Genomic DNA, 17,445 nt, shown 5'->3' with positions numbered 1-17,445 from the left:
AGTGGCCATAAACTGGTCACGCAGCCGTGAGAAATGAAACCAAAAAGACAAACTATCACCATCCTTCATTCCTGAGGCTAACAACCGAGATTTGTGCCAAGTATCTCACATCACTGTAACCGTTATACGAGAAACACCGAGTAGTCTCACTTGTGCTACTCGATCAATGCTATGTCGTCAGATTCTGCAGTTACACTCAAGATCACCAGTTGTCGTGTAAGGTGGCCGTTAGTCACCTCGACTGTTGATTGACAACTCACAACTGCTCCACCTCAAGATAGAATATCTCCTTACTACATTATCAACCTCTTCATCGTGGTGTTACAATCTGCATAGTATCGGATTTCATTCATCAAGTTGGATGACATTCTGCAGGTAGACCCAAGGCACCTTGGCTGCTGTCTCATTGCCTTTGGGCACCTCTGCAGCTGTTCACCTAGGATGGTAGAGTGAGCCCCACGCATGCATGTATATGATGTAGAGCCAGATTATGTAGCTAATAATGGTTCTTTGGAGACATATGCATGTATGTGTTGTTACATGCATCTTGGTCTGGAACCTTCCAATCGCTTTGTGTTTGGCAAAGCCGTTTGCTCGAGAGTCCGAAGTCGTCCAAAGACTGTGACTCATATTTGGCTTGCTATGAAGTTGATGCATTCCCTCCGGGAACGCCCTCAACTACCTACCTTTGAGTGGCTTGACTCTCATGGTATGAGGCGCAGATATGTAATTATTAGGAATCACGCTGATGGCATCATGTCAAGGTGTATTATTCACCTGAGACTCACTACAGCCGGAGCAGGACCCATCGACTTCAGGTCTACATCATTGTTCCGTCTAATCTACACAATACCTCGACTGAGGACAAGTGGTTTTGTTGCCAAGTCTCACTGTGTTTGTAATATGTCGCTCAAAACATACTCGAGCCGTGTCACTGTGATGTTTGCTACCAAGTCTTCTAAGAGGAGTTCCAGTCACAAAACGTATAGTTTCTATATACGTTTCTTCGCAATCAAACATTACCCGCAAACACATAGTTAGCAGTCTTTATAGTATACATGTCGTAAACAATAAACTTAAAAGATTTACACTATTGCCAATACACATTCACATCGCCGTACACTGTGCCAGCAACTATCTTCGAATATTAGGGGGATAAGTCCTTGAGACGTGCAAACTGGTATCTTGAAATGACCACAATCATTGAACGTTGCAATTCATTGCTCTGACGGTCAAAGGAGACTTTTTGCAGACTCCAGGTTACAACAGATTGCCACATACCTAGATCGTGTTGCTTTACCATAGACCTTTTGGTATCGCAGGTTCAAGCTAGATGATACGCAAGTACATATTCAGTGATCATATAGCATACCCCTAAACTTGTTAGTTTCACATTTCTCGATTTATGTCCTCTTACAAGAGTGGAACAGAAACATGCGAGTGCTAGATACATTAACTGTCTTTTACGTCATAGAAGGATCGCCACGCCAATAAGTCATGCTCAAGTCATACAATACCAAGGTCACCTATTACCCAGATTAGGTCTTTGTTCACTGACGAGTTATTCAGAAAAAGACATTTGAAACCATGAATTGAATCGTTTACCATTAACATCGACTATGGGTATATGAACGCAACCGGATAGAAACAACAAACCTGCTAGCTGATCATGAATAGCAGTGAGACTTTTGAGAACCTTCAGCGTGCAAGACCGACAACTGATGGACATGAGCATATGAGAGACAAATTAGAAAGGGGGGAAATACTAGCCCTACAGGGCTTTGAGGATCCTGCAATCATCAGCCAGGACAGATCAAGAAATGTGTTAACAAATCTCAAAGTAGACAACAAACCTCAGCTGAGGTCTTTTTAAGGTTGTTCTAGCTCAGTCCTTATATAGGACTATTACTGTCCCAAGATTCGGCGCACGCCATAGCATTGATATGCATGCTCAGCGAATCCTTCTGTGGACCATAGACGAGTCAATAGCGCAAGCAGAGGTCGATAAGGCCCAACATTCGCAGGCACAAGCTCGGAAAGCGTACTCTGAGGAAGCACACCTTGCATATAGTGGCTATAAGTGACGAGGCATCCCTGGCAAAGAACACCTTTATCAGTGCCAGCATCTGAGACGGAGGGGAAACGGATGGAAGCCATTCCGCCAAAGTCATCCTCTACAACCTCGGCCTTTCTTGGTAGTCTTGAGAGATCACAGCCTGGAGGATCTAAAGGGGCCTCATGAAAGTGCCTGAATATTGCAGCATCTTTCATGGACGTTCTCCCGGGACGATACGTTGGCCTCAGTCTGGCCAGATTCTCTACCGAGCCATGGATCTCCAGGGCAAGCTCTTTTGCTTGCTTGACGCTGACAAGGCGCTCAGCCTGCTTATGCACGAATTGGAACCTCAGACCAAAAGTGCCAGGAACACTGTGCATAACAGGAATTCGTTGGAGATCATGGTCAGTGAGACTAAAGCACTCCTTCGCCATAGCCGGAGACGTCATCCGGAGAGCCTGGTTCTCATAGAGACACTCAAAACAGACCCTCTCACAGGTTGGCAGGAAGAGGAACCCCCCGAAAGCGAGACATGAGACACATCTGCTCTGCCGGAGAGCAGAATGAAGCAAGGTAGCAGGATGGTAGCCCAAAAGATGAGTCTGTCCCAAGACAACCAAAGCCTCGGGAGCATGTTGGACCGTCTCCCAATACACCGGCAGGTCCTCGATCACATCCTTTCCTAGAAGGGAAACCCGCGACAGGCGGGACAGAGACTGGAAATCGAGGAGATCAAGCACAGACAATAGAAGCTCTGCGGGGAGACAATCCAATTGGCCTAGAGAGGAAGCCTGGAGTCGTGGCTGGTTGGAGATGGATGTAGTGGATGGGAGCAATCGATTCCGGTTGGGTACACAGCGAATCATGCCCTTGAACTCTGATTCCTCGGTACGGGTGAACTGTTGGAGGGCGTTGCAGTGTGTAGCCATGGCGTGTTTCTTAAATAAAATGTGTGAGAGTGTAGTCAAGTTATACGACAAAGTTTGAGATCTTTCCGCACAGTGACGCAGAGAAGAACAAGAGATTATAAAAGGACACTAACTTAGTAGACGAATGGACGACACTAGACTTATAGGTTAGAAAGAAGGGAAGAGCGGTAAAATAGTTGCACGAGTGAGTACTCTTGGACCTCTCGAGAAAGGCCGAGGTTATAGGCTGTTTAGAGACTGACTCAGCAGAGTGAACCGCTTAGATTCCAGAATTTAACACAGAAAAAGCAAACCTGGAGTCTAGGGATATTGCTTGGACTGGACGGATACGCACAGCTGGTGGGTTTTCCCTGCATGAGCATCAATTAAGCGCGGGGTCCGATGTGGTGTTGGGGGCACTAAAATAAGTGAGGCTCTGAGCTTTGATGGAGTATAAATCCGATTTTCTGCAACCTCACAACTACCAAGCTGTTAGATACAGCTAGCGCTATATCCTATACTCTGGTTCTTTTCCTTTCTAGCCCTCATACTCAACGCATCTGTTGATCGTCTTCATGACCAGACACCATGAGCCGTCTACTCCAAGGTCCTTGTCTCGGCTATGTACCATGGATGATATCGTGCATATGCCCCGGACCGGTTTGACAAGCCGGTCTTTGAGTTCCGGTCATGTCCCCACCGGGAAATGTCTAGGCCAAGCTTACATGGGTGCATATTGGAGCAAGATGCCATGCCATGCAACTATGCAACTGTACCAGAATGTCTCGTGGTGTTTTGTCCCCGCGGAATTCCAGAGTTTTGAAGGACGTTATCGGCTTATCAAATAATATAGTTTGATCTGTGCCTTAATATAATATATTCCGCGGTATATGTATTTCCTCGGATCGGCCTTTTGTTATGCTAGAGTGACATGACATTAGATGTCGGCAAACCAACCGGCTTGTGCAGTTGGTCCTGTAGACCTGCGCAACGCATCCATATGCTGATATATGTTTACAATACAGAATTACTAAACGAGGTAAGGTTATCAGCCGGACTCGTAGGTGACACTGTCCCAGGCTTCTTATGTGCTACCCAGTTATTGGACAGATTCGATGAGTCAGGATGCCATTGTTCTTCAACTACTCATACCTATTCCTCAACACAGCTCGGGCTCTCGTGTCTTTCTTTATATCGGCTCACAACCACAAACATATCAATTAGACAACTCCATCACAACACCAAATGGTCAATCATATCTCCTTTCATTAATTGATTGATCTTCATTAGCGCCCCCACCAACCAAAGACAATAAGTTGGAGGTAGGCTCGGTTCGGACCAAGCTTCGGTCGAGAACTCGGATTTTCGAAGGACATTGCTCGCTCGACTCATTCAACTTCCGCGAGTAGCGTCGGACTTTCATTTTCATATGTCTCTCAATACTTGGGATCTGCGTCGTCCCGTCTTTGTCTCACCTTTGTTGGGATAGTTAATCCAGTCAAGTTCTCGTAAATGTGCAAATGATCACGTCCTGCTGCAATAGCTACAGTAGTGTGAGACTGAGCCGTCTAAAACCGAACAACTCTTGCACGACTAGTCAACTAGCGCAACAATATCTTTGTGTTGAATGTGTTAATAGTTCTTCTCTCTGGGACTTACAAGCCAAATTCATCGGAAACTTATATCCGCCTTAACGTATAAGTTCTAATACCCTAGCGTCGGTACTTGAGAGCCATGCTCGATGCAAAAATTGCTTCTAGAAAACCTGCTAACAAGAATTTTCTGGCTGTTTCGGACCGATACATGTGGCGTGCAATGGTTTGACGGTGGCCGAGGACATGCTGTCGATGTTCTGGCTACAAACTGCTGTTTCTACTCCGTTCTTGCACGTTCAAATGTGGCTATTGCGCATCTCATGTTGTATCTGGTCTCCTCGGCTTGTACCCGAGGTCTCTCACTGGCTTACAAAACACCAAGACTTGCGAAGTCCTACAGGTTTGGTATCGATATCAACTATCATAGTTATATCAAATGTAAATTTATCATAATTTTCACTCTGTTCCCTCTTGAAGAATACTCTGCACAATCAGTTGGTATATGAAAGGTTCCGTTCAGTGTTATGTGTATAAATTTGCATTGGCATCGGTCGTAAAAACCACATATCATTCACGGTATTTTCAACACACACCAGTGTTTCCAAGGCCAACTTGCTTAGCTGCTGGTTAAAGCTGGGTACCCTGGGCTTGACAGCGAGTCTTTAGTTCTTAACTGAGTGTCAGAAACTATAGACTAATGGGTCAGGTCAGGGTTCCCAAGGACGACTGAACATCGCCAAGCTACTTACAACTATACTATGATAAAGCCTTAAACAGTTTCTACGAGTTTGTTTAAGCAATACTACTTAGTGTTTAGAAACACTATGTTTTGTTGACGACCTCTTTGCCCACATACAAAGTGGAGGTATGAGAATTCAATTCCATACCCAATGAGAGATCTGAATACATCTGGTGGCTTTAAAAAATATATACTATAAGCTAACGTTGGTTTTTCTCGGGATATCTACCTATGTCGCGAGAGAAACCTGTCTTCTGCGTGTAAGTGACAAAAAATGAAATGTTGATGACTCCCTACAACTTCCTACTGAAACCCATTATAATGTATCCAAGTATACCACCAGATTCTTAAATGCAACCACAGAATGATAATTGTCCCGTAACAGTCTCCTGAGATTGTTCTTGTCGGATTGAAAAACAACCTTTCGATTCTTCACATTCAGCCTGTCTGAATGCACAAGACTGTAGGGTAAGTAAATGTACATAACCTCAAGTGTCCAGGCAACATGGCCGTCCTACAGACTGTTATTTTCCAACTTATTCTTAATTTTCTATATTCAATGCCTCTCCTGCCGTGCTTATTCCTTTGTGGTGTTAGAAAGTATCTAGAGTTGTGGTGGTTAGATCATACAGTTTGTGCCTCTTCAACTATACCATTGACGTTTCTTGAAGTTAAACAAGCCACGCATTACCTGCAGCACCACAATCCAACTAACTCTGCGTCGGCCATTATCAGATCCAAGCTCAAGATAATGGGAATTCCAATGTTAAAACCAACACAAAGACGAGGGAATCGACCTCATGGCATGACCTGTCGTTGGTACTAAAGTAACCAACAAAGAGAATGCCCCGCCAAACGCATATTCTTATTGGGCACAGGAACGAAATCGTCCACTTGAATCCAATATGTGGGGGTAAGATGGGATTGCGAGATACCATGGCTTGGAGAACAATATCAGCCGGACTTCTTATTGTTAAAGCAGCGCAAATAAGACGACAGGGCATAATATAAATATTGGTTCATCAACTGAGTGAGTTATGAGAGCCCGTTCTCGTCTCACACGCCCTCGACCTCGCGTTTTATTTCCACGCAGCAACAGCAATACTGTCACCAGCAATATCAGATCAAACACAAGAATGGCTTCAGCTGCAACAGCGCCACAGCCCGATGCTGAACTCTCCATACCGCCTCTCTTCACTACTGAACCTCTCATCCGCGATAGCCTACCCACGGAGTCATCGCGTGTCCAGGATGCAACGATAGACGAAGTCCTACCTTATCTTCAAGGCGAAGAATTCGACTACTGCAACTCCCACGGCCTGCCCCATCTGGACCGTCGCCTCCATGTAAAGTTTTTGCATAAGCAACTGGGAAAACTGCCCGCTGCTTTCACATCCGCCGACCCCAGTCGGCCCTGGTTCTTCTACTGGTGTCTGTCTGCTCTTGTTCTCCTAGGAGAGGATGTCACGGAGTACCGTCAGAGACTTGTCGATACCGTCCGACCTATGCAGAATCAAGATGGAGGCTTCGCTGGCGGATTCGGACATACCTCGCATCTCGCCACATCCTATGCAACCGTTCTGTCGCTGGCCCTGGTCGGCGGTGAAGACGCCTACGAGGTCATCGACCGTCGAGCAATGTGGAGATGGCTATGCTCACTCAAGCAGCCCGATGGAGGGTTCCAGATGGCACTCGGCGGCGAGGAGGACGTCAGGTATGTGTATGCTGTACTACTGCACCTTGATACTCTTCTCTGCAGCGCGGCGATCAAGGCCCGCAGTTCCCCATCGGTCTCATGCCGTGAACCCTAAGGACGCATCTACGATCACTTCCTTCTAACAAAGTTGTAGGGGGGCTTACTGCGCGGCCGTCATCATATCGTTACTCAATCTACCTCTTGAGCTATCACAGGACTCTCCTGCACGATCCGCTGGCCACACTGGCCTGTTCACTGGGCTTGCAGACTATGTACACCGATGTAAGTGACGCACGAAACCCTCAAAGCAACTATTCCGTCTCTGATCATCCACCGTAAAGGCCAAACGCACGAGGGAGGCGTGTCGGCAAAGCCGGGCATCGAAGCACATGGTGCATATGCCTTTTGCGCTCTCGGATGCCTCTCGATTCTTGATTCTCCACATCGTTCCATCCAGAGGTATGCTTCTCCCTTTGTCTAACCACTCATGTCGTGACATGGAAGCGGTGCATCGCATGCTAACCTTGTCATGATGTTTCTGTTCTGTAGGCATCTCAATGTTCCACTGCTTATCTCTTGGCTGTCTTCGCGACAGTACGCCCCGGAGGGTGGCTTCTCAGGTCGTACCAATAAACTAGTCGACGGTTGCTACAGTCACTGGGTCGGAGGATGCTGGCCCCTCATCGAGGCTGCACTCAACGGACCCGGGTCCGGCCCTGGAGGGGAAGAGGCCAATTCAGGCGGCCACGCGCTCCCTGCGGCCAAGGGTAGCCTTTTCAGCCGTGACGGTTTGATCCGCTACATCCTTTGTTGCTGTCAAGACCAGTCTAAGCGGGGTGGTCTCAGAGACAAACCGAGCAAGTATGCAACTTGGTGGCCCTGCATCTAGAATTTCTGAATGAGCGCTGACTCGAGCCCAACAATAGGTACTCCGACGCCTACCACACATGCTATGTACTTTCTGGCTTGAGCGCAGCGCAGCACAAGTGGAACTTGGATGTTGCTCGACCTCACGAGGCAGATGTGACAGGTGACTCGTGGTCTGTGACACCGTATATGGATGGCGAACAGATCTTTGATGAGGAGGATCGAGTTGCTACCGTGCATCCCGTCTACGTTATTCCGCAGCATAAAGTGGAGGCCATGCAGAGTTACTTTTCGTCCAAACATGGCTTCTAGATCAAGCAGCACTCGTGTAGTGCAGGATGGGGCTTGGAAACCATGGGAAAAGAGAGCCCATGCAGCTGAGACATGTCACTTTTCAATGTACTTGGGAATCTTGTGTGGGAGTATACGTGAAATACCGAGGATTGATGCATTGCTTCCTTGGGCACACAGATCTACCAGCTCTGTGGTGATCTATCCTAGACAGAGATACACATTCTGGTAGCCAAAGCACGACATGGAACCTGCGTCGTCGAGGTTGGACAGACTGGGCTTATCCATCTTGGATTAGAGATACAGCACACGAACAAACATGGACCGCAGTGTATGCATGAATCAGAGTCAGAATCAGTGGATTCGCGGGGGGGTTTTCAGCTTCTTCACACACAAGCCGACTTTGATGGCGCCATGTCGTGTCGTAAACAGGCATGACAGAGTAACAGTGCAGCTAACATGCATTTCGATCAAACAACCAAGGCTGTATGTCTAGCTGAGTCATATACTTCTGGGACATAGAGTGCTTGAACTTGAGCTCCACTGTAACTTGATCCTGTAATACTAATTACAGAGAACCGTATTGAATTGAGACCTGCATGACAAATCGAGACCAATTTCTCTAATAGATGTGTTCTGAAAGAATAGAATAGGATTCAATTTGGAATTCGGGATAATATTAACTACCAAGGTAGTTAGTTCCTACCGAGCCCAATATTTAACTGTCTTCTACTGTGAGAAGGTCAATAATGAACTGTGCCTCTTTCTCTAATATGGCTTTCTCACCAGCGACACTCCCTCTTAAAACCCTCAATTGAATCCTTAAAAGACTCTTCTGCGGGTTTATTCAAAAGGCTGCTTCGAAGTTACGCTTTGTGAAAGCCAGATCGGCACAAACTTACCGCGATATCAAAGATGGCAACATTGCACAAAAGGGAGAACGCTCAACCATCTTGTCCTCATCAACAGCGATTTAGCCACTTACAAGCGAGCATTATGAAAGCGTGGATCGGATCGATTCGATTGTTTTTATTTGTCTGCGCATCAGGACGAGACCCCATCGTTGGTCTGCCTGGTGAAATTTTGAGTATGAAGCCATTATTTAAAGGACTCATATGCTCACTTGAAGTCTAGTCTTATCTAGTAACTACTGAAACGAACCAAAGGGCCATCCTATCATCCGCCAATGCTATGACATAAGTTCCTGTCTTCCTTCTAGAACCAAGTGTCCACTCTCCATGTGAATACAAGCACTTTCATCAAAACTAGGGACTTGAGGCTGGCCAAACATTCATTCGTTACAAATGAACAAATTTCCCATAAAGTAGCATAGTACAAGCTACGTCATGTTGATGATATTGAAGCTGTGGGAGCTGTCCATGCCGAACAGTCCGCGCTCCATATGTCAACGACAACCAAGAGTGGTCAGCTTCCAGCTGATGGCGATAAGAAACGTCAGACAAAAAAGAAGCCTCTGCATTACCTTAAATTCAAGTTCAGATCTCCCATTACATCGAAGTGATCTTACAATCATGGCTGAGCCAGTGTCACTGCATTCTCGATATCAAGTCGTCATCTGCCACCTGAAACAAAACCGGCCAGTATTGGACTTCTAGATCTCACTGTCAGACGTCGTGACATTGAAGTGAGTTCCCTTACTTCTTCTGTCAATATGGTGATACAAGTGGCAACTGAGATTTGAAAGCAGACAAAAACAGAAAACGCAATATTTGGCTTCGCTTTGAGAACCGCTAAGAGCGTATATTGCATCGCGCTGGGAACCGATGTTGTGCAATATTCCCTGTCATGAACGAGACACATAGACATCATGGTATCGATCTCTGACCTTCACTATATATCTGAGTTAGATTGGAGCTGGCAACGCTCTTCTGCAGTCGAAACCCTCCTACGGATGTCTTCTCGTTTGGGACATGCTGCTCAAACTGAGAACAAGTCGATCTAGCCCGCCTCGAACACGAGGGGCGTTTCAATAGTTGTCTCAGATAGGCAATAGCTTTTACACGACCAGACGGTTACAACTTTGTAAGTCGTGCCATCCTTCGATACCAGAGTCCTCGGTATCGTCAATCGAAGAGGCCCAAGCACCTTGATCGACCGGCAAGACATAACCGAGCTGGACCCTGCTGAAAACCACGAAGTGTCTTACTGATCATATACGTAACAAGTTGTCTTGTCATCTTACTTGTGGATTGAAGGCCATGAAGAAGGCCCAGGGCCGTCCAGGCTACGTGGTGACCGTAGCCACAGAGCTTGGAACCAGGTGCTTATATAGTTTACGTGAACTAGTTGTGATTCTTGCCATTGCTATTGGTATCAATTCTTCTGACGGAGCAATATCTGCACGCTTGTTCCTATCGAGTGGGCCTTTATGAGTAGAAGTTAAGTGTGAATTTCCATACGACTTTTGAGAGACACCACTGTTCTATGTCTCTGATATGGAAATTAGATATCTTGGTTGGTAATAAGACGGACCAGGCGCCTGACCACCAGGAATAGTCTCAACTTGCTCTTGCTTACCCGACCTCAAAGGAGTCTGTCTCATGGCTTTATACCTATCTCTTATGGTTGGTTCACTGGCACTAGTTTGACAGCTGTCACGGAGCTCGAAAAGCTTAGCAAGTGAGCACATATAGAATTACAGGCGTGCTGTTTATTAATGCTCTCCTCTCTACCGTCATCGTCCGTCATGTCAGCAATTCCGAAGTAACTTAGGTACCCCGCCTCTCCCCAATGCTCTTTGTAGGGAAACATGAGGCTGAGGTCGACAAAAAAGGGAATCAATGATATGCGTGGGGCACCCACAACCGTAGCCACATGGGACCAGCAAGCCCTCAAAGTTTTTCTGACGTGGAGATCTCACGATCCAGTCGTAGTAAGCATCCCACGTTTGTTAGGGTTGCTACCGGAGTAACAAAGCCATGGGGAGCTACGATGCTCGGTTTGGGAGGATGAGATTAGTCTCTTGCTCGTTGCTGCTCCCGACCGCATAGGCGCCGCCGCATGCAACACAACTGGCGATACGCTGGAGGTGACAAAGCTCGCAGAAGTGCAATGCGTCAAGTCCTTTTCGTCGCTGGCGGTTATCAAAGTTTCGGAATTAACTTGTTTGTACGAGAAATTTGGACCCAAACCCAGAACACTCGGAATCTCCATTCATCATGTTCTAGTTGGTTTGGCGGGCAGTATCTTGGGACGTGTCGACATGTTATGGGGTTGCCTGAGACGGTTGGACGGTCACGTCAGAGCTAGCTAGCGGCACCCAAGATAGAAATTCTGGAAGAGTTCGAATTGTCGAATCGTCGTTCGACGTTGAAAAGCTACGACCAAGCTCGCTCCGTCATGGCTCGCGTTTGCATGGGGCTCCCTTGTCCCTCCACAAAGCCCACAGAATCTTTTGAGGGACGAATTTTAGCAACATCCCTGCCACGTCCTGCAGCTTGATATCAGTCCTGCAGATGCTTGGCAGGTCGTTTGTTTACCGTCGAATATGCTTTTGTCGTTAGCTCGGCCCTAGTAAGTAGAGTAACTAAGAAACTGGGCAATGCATGTGTTGTTGGACCAGATATCCAATACCTGGCATGGTGAAACCGCTGGCTGATTCGCCGCATGTGATTGATAACTTCTTTCAAAATGGATGCACTCGCGACGTTGCTGGGATTTGATATCGGCGCAGATGGAGTGAGAAAGATGGCCAACCCCCATGGATACAGTAGGTACATCAGCAGGGTGAGATGCCCAAAAGGTACAACGGTACTCTTTATCGACTAGCTTGTGCAGAGGGAGTATGCCGCCACTGGAAGTTGCCTCGAGGTTCCAGTGCAGGACAGTATGTACATACCTACCTACATAGAGTACCCAAGTAATGTAATGTTGTTTTTATCAACAGAACGGCATTGCCAACACATCTATGCATGAGGTTAGTAGGGGCTGACCCCAAACTTGTCTGCACCTGCCTTACCTTGCCTTAGTCTTTGCCTCAACTTTCTTTCTATTGGGGTTCTTCCTGCCATCCATTTCCATACGTTACCCCTCCTGGCGTAGCTAATAAGGCAACTACGGCGTTCGGACGTTCCATGGGCTGCCTTTCCCCCTCTTCGACACGTACGTACGTTGGCTTGCTTTTGCACAGGCCGCGCTCTTCCCTCAAGACTCGGTACCTGCTAACTACAGTACCTACCATATGAGTACAGACTTTGGATCGCACTAGAGAACTTGGCTTGTCCAAGGTTAAAGCACAAAGGGAAGAAAAAGTTCTCTCGTCATCCAGTTCTATGTATAGTCTCTGAGTACATGGAAATCAACCAATCCCTCGTCACGCTCATCTTGAAGCCCCGTCTTTATCCCTAAGACATTCGAGCAGAGGCTGTTGCGCATCATCCAATCAGTCTTGGCGCTTTCACCGTTCTTGTCATGTTCGAGCCACAGTAACAAGAGCTCTGTTGCTTTTTCCTACCAGTACGTGCTGCTTGCTGGGAACAGCCCTAACGGCGCCCACACCCACGCCTGTGGATGCATGGCGCAGGGCATGGTTGGCAGGGGTGGAAGGGTCTGAGTGAGCAGTGTCGTTGAACATCTGGGCCAGCCACTGACTGTACTGTTCATGCACGTCGTCGCGCTGCTTGCTTCACCGACCCTTTCTCCAGGCCCTGGGGAGTGGGATGCGGAAAGCATCCAAGTGGACATGTCCTCGCCTGCTTCGGGTGGTGTCACTGTCGAATTTGTTCCTACCCCTTCCTTACTTGCATTTGTCAAATAATGACAGAACTGATAGCGGGAGTCGTATTCGAAAGTTTAGCGCTGCTGTCACAGCTTTCATGATGCTATTCCGAACTGAAGATTAGACGCCCTTGTCACATCCGATGGCCAAGATTGGAAGCGCCCATCGCTAGATACAAAGACAAGCCCTATAGGTCCCTGAGCTGGACAATATGCGTTCTTCTTGATGTGCCTTTTCCGTGTGCGGATCGGCCATGATCTTAACCGCCACATGAAGTCGAAAGAGAACGTGGCCCGCTCCCACTGAGTCGTCGTTGCTCGGCTCCAGCGCGACACTCTAGCCATCAGGCTAGGCCGCACAACACGGCCGACCATTTCGCGCGCGACTGGCGAGGATCAGAGTATGATCCTAGCATATGCCAATCCCGACCCTGATAATTTTCGCTTCGAATTATTAGTTGCGGTTACAATGGACAGCTCGAATTGGTCCTGCAGCAACTCCGGCCACCGGGGCTCTCGGGGCTCAAGAGGAGGGGTTCAAGGTGGATTGCCCCTCACTGCAGCTCATCGTCCTTCTTTGGACGCAAAGTACTACGCACTCATAGACAGCACGGTACTGATACAGTACTCCAAAGGTCTCACTGCTGTGCATTAGTGGCCGCCGAAACAGAGATCTCAGACGTCAAGATATGGATGGTGGTCAGAGTCAGGTACATGCTGTTGGTTACTCTCGCTGTCTGGTGTTGAATTGTCGTAGGTATAAGCTGCTTCTGTGCTGGCAGAGTGACTACCACTACCGATTTGCCCCTCTCGAACCTACCGGGCTTTTCGAACGTCCGGCCTGGCAACAGAATCGAATTACCCGCCTTGGACCACTACGGTGATCTCCTCTTCGCCACTTGACGTGAAGCTAAAGCAAGTTGAAATTACTGCTATGTCGCAGTGCATCTTCAATCGCATGTCTGCATGAGCTTCACAAACGGGGCCCTTACTGGCCCCATCGCCCCCCATTCCAGACCAGGCTCTTATGTTCTCATGTACTCGGCCAGATACAAAGCCCTGACCATGCTTACATTTGTCCTGTAGACAACTATCACAAAGAGAAATGGCAAGCGATCACAACAATATAAAGTTTGAGCGAGGGCCAAATAAGGCCGCCAAAGAAGAATGACACCATGGAGACAACACAGGAAAATAAAACATTGACCCGCGAGAAAGGGTTCAGCTAGCTGCAGAGCAAGGACTGAGACGGAAAATAGGAACCTGCTAAGTTCTTTCGAGGTACGCCAGTGGCCGAAGGCGTTAACTTTGAGACTTATCAGAGAGATCGCCTGCTTGCTGCATCCTCCATGTGTTGCGGTGGAGTGGCCTAGTCGCCAGCGGTTTTGATCAACTGGCAGCCAGGTAGGCCAGCACAGCAAGATGGGTCACACTCTTTCGAGAGCCGCATCGTTGCTTGCATCTATCTCCATTCGCGCGTCGTCCTTTGTCTCCAGACACCCCCGGTCCCACGCTAAAAAGCTGTCTGGAATAAAGGCACACACGTCTCGCCGTTCCATCGGCTCAACTCGACTGCAGCGGATGGATGTACATACACTCAGTACCTAGTATTACTCAAGACGGATATTTCAACACAGCTAAGGTTATCCTTGTGTATTTTCCCACATTGCTCTTCCTCTCAAATTCGTCTTTTCCTGTTTCAAAAACCCTCCAGCTCCTCCAATCTCTCCATCCCTCTTAATTCATCTTTCACGACAGCCGTTTGAGCTTCTTTTGACTCTGGGCACAACGAATCGAGTAATCTTGACAGGACCCTCCTCCACCCTCAACAGCCGCTCAAGACTTGCAAGGCCTGTTTCAGTTGTTGCAATTCGGTTCCTGACATCCCTTACGACCTCCACATCCTCTCTACCCGCTGTAACGCTCGATCCTGGAGTTCGTCCTCGGAGCTAAACCCTGTCTTCGGCATCAGTCGTCTATTTTGATCTAGACAAGCGTTTATTTTGTTCGCGTTTCCTCCATTGATATTCTTTGGTCATAAAAACATCCCCTCTCATGCTCTGCATTCTCTCCACCGTCTTTGCCGCCTCACAATAAGCTCTTATACGCTTGAATTCCCGCCCTTTTGAGCTTTCAGTCATAACTGCAACTGCAACCTCACACATCGTCAACTTCACCACTCGTCACATTTAGTGAGAAACAACAACATCAACAACATCATCACAATGGGCGGTTTCTACATGCAATATCTTGAGAGTAAGTCAACGGCTGTGAAGTCTAACCCTTTTTTCCAATGGCAATCATGTGTACGGTACCAGCAACTTGTCAGGGACACAATTGGTTGAAGGAGGCACAAAAAAGTTGGCGTGCAGGGTAAATGTTCCCCGCATGTGGTGACAGACAACTATTGTTCTACCCTTGTTGTGTTGTGTGACACAGGTTGAGCAATAGTTTGATGTCCGACACGACTGAGGGCACATGGAAAACCTTGAACTAAATGCCGGGTTTGGCATCTTGATCCCCATTGTTCAATCCTGAGACGGATGCTATGAATACCAGTTCTTTTGGATGTGTATTGGGCGTTACAGAGACATGAACCCGTTTGCTAACAATGTGCGAAACAGGCCTTTGCCGACGCCGAGGATGGACAGACCCCATGTACGAGTGCTACCGGGACCATAGCGGCTACACTTGCCTTGTTCTTGTCAATGGACGGGAATACCAAACGGACCTCGCATACGAATCTGATGTTCTAGCCCAAGAGAACGCAGCTATGCGTGCCTTCATGGTCTGCCGTAACTTTTCTGTCAATGGGGGTATGCTGGCCCGCAATGGTATCGTTCAAGGACTTCCTGCACAGGAACCGTCTCGTCGCCGCAAGAGCCGTCACACGTCTTCTCGAGACAGTGACCGCCACAGTAGGCGATCTGGTCACCATTCCAGCAGTAGCTCGACTGCCTCATTCGACTAGAAATAACCAGGAGTCAACCATTGGCGGGCGATTGAGTCCAGCTTGGCAATACTCTGATGAGTTTGGATCAGCGTTATGGCCAGCTAGTATGGGAGTATGTTGAAAGACACGAGGGGAAGGAATCACACACAAGACGACTTAAAAGCGGTTGAAATGCTTCACAGCAATCCCAAGGATATACCCAAACCAACCTCCCTCCTTGGCAATCTCTCTCACGAAGAGTTATCAGCTACCCCCTTTTCCGTTACTACCACCACATTTCAACCTCATTTTCATTTTCATTTACTGTTTTACCCCATACCTCTTCACTTTTCACTGGGGAGCAGCGATATATATCTTGATATATCCTACCTGCTGCCAACGAATCATGACGACACGACACGATTTAGATGCTATCTTACATTTCCACGGGCGGCATTTTCTTTTGCAGGTCACCATTCGGTGTTCTTTTTCTCCGCGAGGAAAGATGTTGTGACACATTCGGCTTGCTCTGATTTTCTTCCCTTGACCCTTTCCGGTGATCTGTTGGATGTCGTCACACATTGCATGGTTTTTTTTGATATAGCGATTGGTCTGGAAAAGCACCACGCAGGCAAGGAGCCACCAACCCACCACTCAGGTTGATATCATATGCTCGAGAACAGTGACACAACGAAGAACGGGCGATGGAGAGTTCAAAAACATTTGCATTTGGTTAAAAGTTGAATTGGTTAGTGGCATTATTGCTCACTTACCGCACAAAGCTGGGTTTGACCCGTTGGACGACAATTTGACGAACTATGACAAAGAGAAAAAGCACACTGTTTCGGGGGTCCATTGAACAATTGACGATTAGCGAGGAGTGGTACTTCACTCAGTCCAGATGGCGGACTCTGATAAGAAGATATGTATTCTGCTTTGACGGATGGAAAAGCACGAGCATGGTTGGAGCCAGCGTTGAATTTCACCATCACGACACGATATGAGAAAATGTGGAGGACTATGAGACTGGGATGAATTATGAGAACTACTATGGAATATGGAGCAATTTGATGGCAATGCGCTATTAACGACGATAATGATTACGACCTTTTTTACTACTATTACTAAAATCTCGATTGCCGGTAGATTCTTGTGTCTCGCCTTGTGTTTCCTGATCTTGATGCATTTCTAACTGCTCATGTGATACTTGTATCACATCTGCCATCCTTTCAATCGATGTGATCCCTCTCGCCTGATGAGAGAAAGATTTGCAAATGCTTTGAGGGAAGACTATTGGGAAATGAGGAGACCATATAGTTCCGAGCCAAGCTGCCAACGACTTACAGGATACATTCTGAGACCTGCTTGAATAAGTGGTCCAGAGGCTCAAAGACATTGGAGTCAGGGCGAGTACCACCAACCGAGCGATGATCAGTCAAATGTAGCCACGGACTGCAGTGTCACACATACATAATAAGCTGGGGTATTCCCAGTGTAACTCAGATGGCTTGATCCTGTGCACCAACAGTTGTTTGAGGTTGGCGGATGAAGTCAGCTCAAACTCAATTCTAGCAATATCCAGGCTTCAGAAAGCCACAATGTTTGCGTATGCTACCAAGAAGCC

General features: G+C 47.5%; 3 protein-coding genes across 3 annotated transcripts; 2 read left to right on the top strand and 1 right to left on the bottom strand.

The window, feature by feature from the left end:
* Positions 1-1,905: 1,905 nt before the first annotated feature.
* On the bottom strand, positions 1,906-2,985 carry FMAN_09291 (uncharacterized protein; the record flags this gene model as incomplete). The annotated part of the gene is made up of 1 exon (XM_041830115.1): positions 1,906-2,985. One exon carries the CDS (start codon positions 2,983-2,985, stop codon positions 1,906-1,908), a length of 1,080 nt encoding a protein of 359 aa, XP_041680811.1.
* Positions 2,986-6,434: 3,449 nt separating this feature from the next.
* Positions 6,435-8,173, top strand: FMAN_09290 (uncharacterized protein; the record flags this gene model as incomplete). The annotated part of the gene is made up of 5 exons (XM_041830114.1): positions 6,435-7,012; positions 7,149-7,276; positions 7,336-7,453; positions 7,544-7,855; positions 7,921-8,173. 5 exons carry the CDS (start codon positions 6,435-6,437, stop codon positions 8,171-8,173), a joined length of 1,389 nt encoding a protein of 462 aa, XP_041680810.1.
* A 6,941-nt stretch (positions 8,174-15,114) lies between these two features.
* On the top strand, positions 15,115-15,860 carry FMAN_09289 (uncharacterized protein; the record flags this gene model as incomplete). The annotated part of the gene is made up of 2 exons (XM_041830113.1): positions 15,115-15,145; positions 15,514-15,860. 2 exons carry the CDS (start codon positions 15,115-15,117, stop codon positions 15,858-15,860), a joined length of 378 nt encoding a protein of 125 aa, XP_041680809.1.
* Positions 15,861-17,445: the final 1,585 nt, after the last annotated feature.

This window comes from Fusarium mangiferae (genome assembly GCF_900044065.1).
Source record: "Fusarium mangiferae strain MRC7560 genome assembly, contig: FMAN_scaffold004, whole genome shotgun sequence".
Taxonomy (NCBI): domain Eukaryota; kingdom Fungi; phylum Ascomycota; class Sordariomycetes; order Hypocreales; family Nectriaceae; genus Fusarium; species Fusarium mangiferae.
Note: the sequence above shows the minus strand (reverse complement) of the source record. Positions and strands in the feature narration are given on the sequence as shown.